Source organism: Zea mays, chromosome 8, assembly GCF_902167145.1.
Source record: "Zea mays cultivar B73 chromosome 8, Zm-B73-REFERENCE-NAM-5.0, whole genome shotgun sequence".
Classification (NCBI taxonomy): domain Eukaryota; kingdom Viridiplantae; phylum Streptophyta; class Magnoliopsida; order Poales; family Poaceae; genus Zea; species Zea mays.
Genome location: NC_050103.1, coordinates 98428005 through 98432011, shown reverse-complemented (window position 1 = coordinate 98432011; position 4007 = coordinate 98428005). Strand labels below are relative to the sequence as shown.

Sequence of the window (4007 nt, the reverse complement as noted above, 5' to 3'; positions counted from 1 at the left end):
AGTGCCCACCTCAGTGGCAGCATCTGAGGGCGAGCGGCTTATGTTGTCAGAAATGAAGCCCCGCACCTTGTGGAACAGACAACCAAGCTCGCATAGCTTGCGAACGAGAGTTATTGAGTTCATAGAGATGATTTGTACTTACTGTGCTTTAAACCAGTAGCTCGAACTTGTAATCTAGACATAAATGAGAGGAAATCAAATAGATTATTGTGGTAAGTATTAACCTAAGATTGCTAGGGTGAGGACACCATCACCAATAACCATGCTAGTACCACAGAGAACTATAAGAAGAAGCAAAACTCTCAATTTTTGTGATTCACCAGAAACTTTCTTAACCAAGGTGAAGATCTATTGCGAGGTGCAAACTCACTATTGTAGTATGAAGACAGTACCTAGATGTGTAGGAGAAGGTATGTATCTAGAAAAGCCAGAACGACTTACGATTTGGAATGGAGGGAGTACAAATGTACAATAGTAAGTAATGGCAGCAGATGGCAATACTCGTCTACAATCATGAGTAGCTGGGGTGGCAATCTAAGAGCTACAGTTGAGAGCGTAATAAATTCAATAACAGTAAATATAAGATAACTTTGATAAAGCCAATGGAACTTTGAACATGAAGGTTCAGTTGTGATTTGGGGACACAGACGGCACTAATATTATCGCAACAAGGGTATGACAGAATACGACTTCGGTGGGAGTCTGGTTTGGGAAGAGAATTTTGAACACACCAAATACCACTTGGAAACCAACACAGATAATCAGGTAACACTGACAGAATTCTCATATTAAAAGGAAAGTAACAGCAAAATTACAAATCAGATATATTGCATAGACATTAACATTGTGTAGAGCCAATAAAATATCGCTGCAATACAGAGAATTTGCAATCCCATTGCCTTGGTGGGCTTAATTAACGAGGTATGCTTAAGAAAGCACACAATGAACAAACTCCAACAGGATAGCATGAAACCACAATGAAAAAAAATACTGAAGCATTTACCAATGGGATTGGCGGCAATGAGCTGCTCCCCCACAGCCTGTACGGCATCGACAAGTGTGGCCGCCTGGTTGGCGCTGCTACCCATCCGATGCTGCGACACAACCGACCGTAGCAGCTCCGCCGTCTGCCGGGCCACCGCGTGCGACCCCTCCACCTTCCTGCCCACCCAACACAGACAGGCAACGACATAAACACACTAGAGCAACGGCGGTTGAATCGGACAGGGAGGGGCGTGGATAGGCAGCAGCTTACCGGCACTTGAGCTTGAGGACGAAGTCGCTGACGAGAGGTTGCGGAAGGATTTGCGGGTAGGGCCGGCGGTTTCCTGCGGCGAGATTTCCAGCGTGCGTGCGGGCGGAGGCGGGCGGCTGGTAGGGCCGGCGGTTTCTGCGGCGAGATTTCCGGCGTGCGTGCGGGCGGAGGCGGGCGCGGGGTTTCCAGGGGCGGGGGCGGTCTACACAACGCTCTTAATAGTTGTAGAGATACATATGGTTCTTATCACAGACATCAACAGCAAACGTGAAACCATGAACTGATCACCACTCTCAACACACGGCAATTGACAGTTGGTTGCATGCTCTGTGTTCCCTAGTCCACCTTTGAACGCCACGCAACCGTCACCATGCCACTTTTGCACTTGCTGCTTCATCAGGTGCACTCGAATCCAAGCTGCGCGGCCAGGACCTCCTGGACGTAGCTGGCCACCTCGACCGGCGACCTCCCGCCGCCGCAGGTGAGCTCCCCTGGAAGCTGGTTCAGGAACGTGACCTCGTACGTCGGCCGTGGGTTCATGAAAAAGAAGTAGGGATCCATCCCTCTGAGCCCGCGCGCCGTGGACCCGTGAAACATGCTCTCCCTAGGTTCGATGGCCACGGGCACGATGCGGTCGGTGACCTCAGCGAAGAGCGCGCCGAACCGCAGCAGGAACGGCTCGCGGCAGATGGCGCCCTCGGGGAAGACGACGACGTCGTCTCCCTCCTCGAGCAGCCGCCGGATGCGGGGGGCGGCGTCCGCGTCGGCGTCGCCCTCGAGGCTGGTGGGCACGGGCAGCGGCACGCCTGTCATGATAGGCGACACTACGGGCTCCGAGAACCTGGAGGCACCCGCACCGCCGTCTGTGACGACCCATCTCACCTTGCGGCCCAGCGCGACGCCCACCGCGACGGCGTCGAGCGTGCTACGGTGGTTGCACACGAAGAGAACCCCTAGCTGGTCGCCCTTCTTCTTCTTGGACGGCGGCGGCCTGTTGCCGCGCACCACCAGCTTGACGCCCGTAAGCTTGTAGGCGTAGGCGAGGGCGCGCACCGGGAGGAGCAGGTGCAGATGCGCGCGCACCAGCGCGAGCGCGAAGCCGAGCGGCATCCACAGGAAAGTGAGAAGCGCGTTGGTCGCCGTCGGGCGGCGGGCCAGGCGGCCGTCGTGGAGGATGGCCCGGCCCTGCAGCTGATCCCGGGGCAGCGCGCGGTACTTCTGTCGTGTTACGGTGTACGCTTCCTGTATCCATTGATCCATGCAATGCGACACCATGAGCATGCACAACGGACAGTGAATGTGTTCAAAAGAAAACGGACCGTGCATGCGCATGCATATCGATCACTGATCAGAAAATGTGAATTGATGAAGGCAGTTTGTTTGCTACCCATTTCCAGAATGTCCGGCAGGACCAGTGGACAGCGCAGCATCGTCCTAATCGTCGAGCACACTGCGGGATTGCTTGCTCCTAATTCTTTGCAGGACAGGATTGCAGGGTTCGAAATCGAAAACTGCAGATATCTAACCGTAACAGGTTGTCCTGATCCCTGGATTGCCGAAGCTGTTTAAATCAAAATTTATTTAATAGCTACAGTGTTTAATAGCTATATGCCAATAGCAGTTCAGCTGGACCAGATGGTTGCGGACCACACCAACTACCATTTGTACGTACAATCTATCATGCCTAGCTATATAGACGGCAAATGAGTGAATGCACACTCGGTGCATGCATGTCTAACGTTGCAATTGGCAGAGTTGAGATCTACTAGCCATCTAGGGCACGCATGGTACTTACAGAACTGTACTCTAAAAATCCCTCACAAGTCACAATGCAATTCCTTCTGCCGTGACATGCATGACATGATGCACTACGCCATCGCGATACCTTGCAGATGGACATGAAGTCGAAGTCGCTCTCGCGATCCCCCATGCCGACGTCCGGCAGCGAGTCGCCGAACTCCCTCGCCACCGCCCGCCTCTTGTGCTCGCCGACGAGCACCCCGGGCCCGGCAACGAACCCCGTGGCCTTCCCGGACTGGGCCACCTCCACCTCCGTCCCGATCACCACGTCCGCGCCAAGAAACGCCTTGGCGAACGGCTCCACCATGAGGCGCGGGCTGGCGGTGACGACGCACCTCCTGCCGAACGAGCGGAACACGCGCCAGCCCTCCGGGTGGACGTCGCCGGCGTAGAAGCTGGGGAGCACGGACCGGGCGACGGCCTCGATGTCCCTCGCCTCCAGCCCGGCCATGGCGACGTAGATGAACGCGCGCACGGCCAGGGTCTCGGACACGGTCACGTAGGTGAGGTACACGAGGGGCACGGACAAGAGAAGCGCCACCGCGCGAAGGAGGCTACCGGCCTCCAGCGCGATGAGGAGGTAGTACGGGAACGCGCTGCGGGACAGGAGGAGCGTGCCGTCGAGGTCGGCGGCGACCGTCTGGCGCGACCGCCCCTCGGAGTCGCACAGCTCGATCGGCTTGAACCTTCGGGACACCATGCTTAATTTTGCCTCTCGATCGCGTGAACAGAAATGGTGATTATATTGGTGAAGGTGCAGTGCAATCTATCCTCGTCGCGTCAGGGATGGTCTATTTATATGTATGCACTACCGGAATCCGAGCCTTTGCCGAGTGCCGGCCGCTTTGCCGAGTGCCTTTTCTCGGGCACTCGGCAAAGACGGCTTTGCCGAGAGCCGCACTCGGCAAAGCTCGGCTCTCGGTAACGAGCGTCTTTACCGAGCGTAGGACAC

At 55.6% G+C, this 4007-nt stretch overlaps 1 protein-coding gene across 1 annotated transcript; it reads right to left on the bottom strand.

Annotated features, from left to right (window-relative positions):
* Window positions 1-1459: 1459 nt before the first annotated feature.
* On the bottom strand, window positions 1460-3806 carry LOC100382119 (Glycerol-3-phosphate 2-O-acyltransferase 6). Its single transcript, NM_001174880.1, has 2 exons — window positions 3141-3806; window positions 1460-2497 (listed from the first exon to the last, which is right to left on the bottom strand). The coding sequence occupies exons 1-2, from the start codon at window positions 3753-3755 to the stop codon at window positions 1652-1654; spliced, it is 1461 nt and encodes a 486-aa protein (NP_001168351.1). The 5' UTR covers window positions 3756-3806; the 3' UTR covers window positions 1460-1651.
* Between the last annotated feature and the right edge of the window lie 201 nt (window positions 3807-4007).

Coding starts and splice junctions, on each gene's coding strand:
- LOC100382119 (NM_001174880.1), bottom strand. CDS start 3,755: ATGGTGTCCCGAAGGTTCAAGCCGATCGAGCTGTGCGACTCCGAGGGG. Junction 2,498..3,140: donor ACTTCATGTCCATCTGCAAG/GTATCGCGATGG, acceptor CAATGGATACAG/GAAGCGTACACCGTAACACG.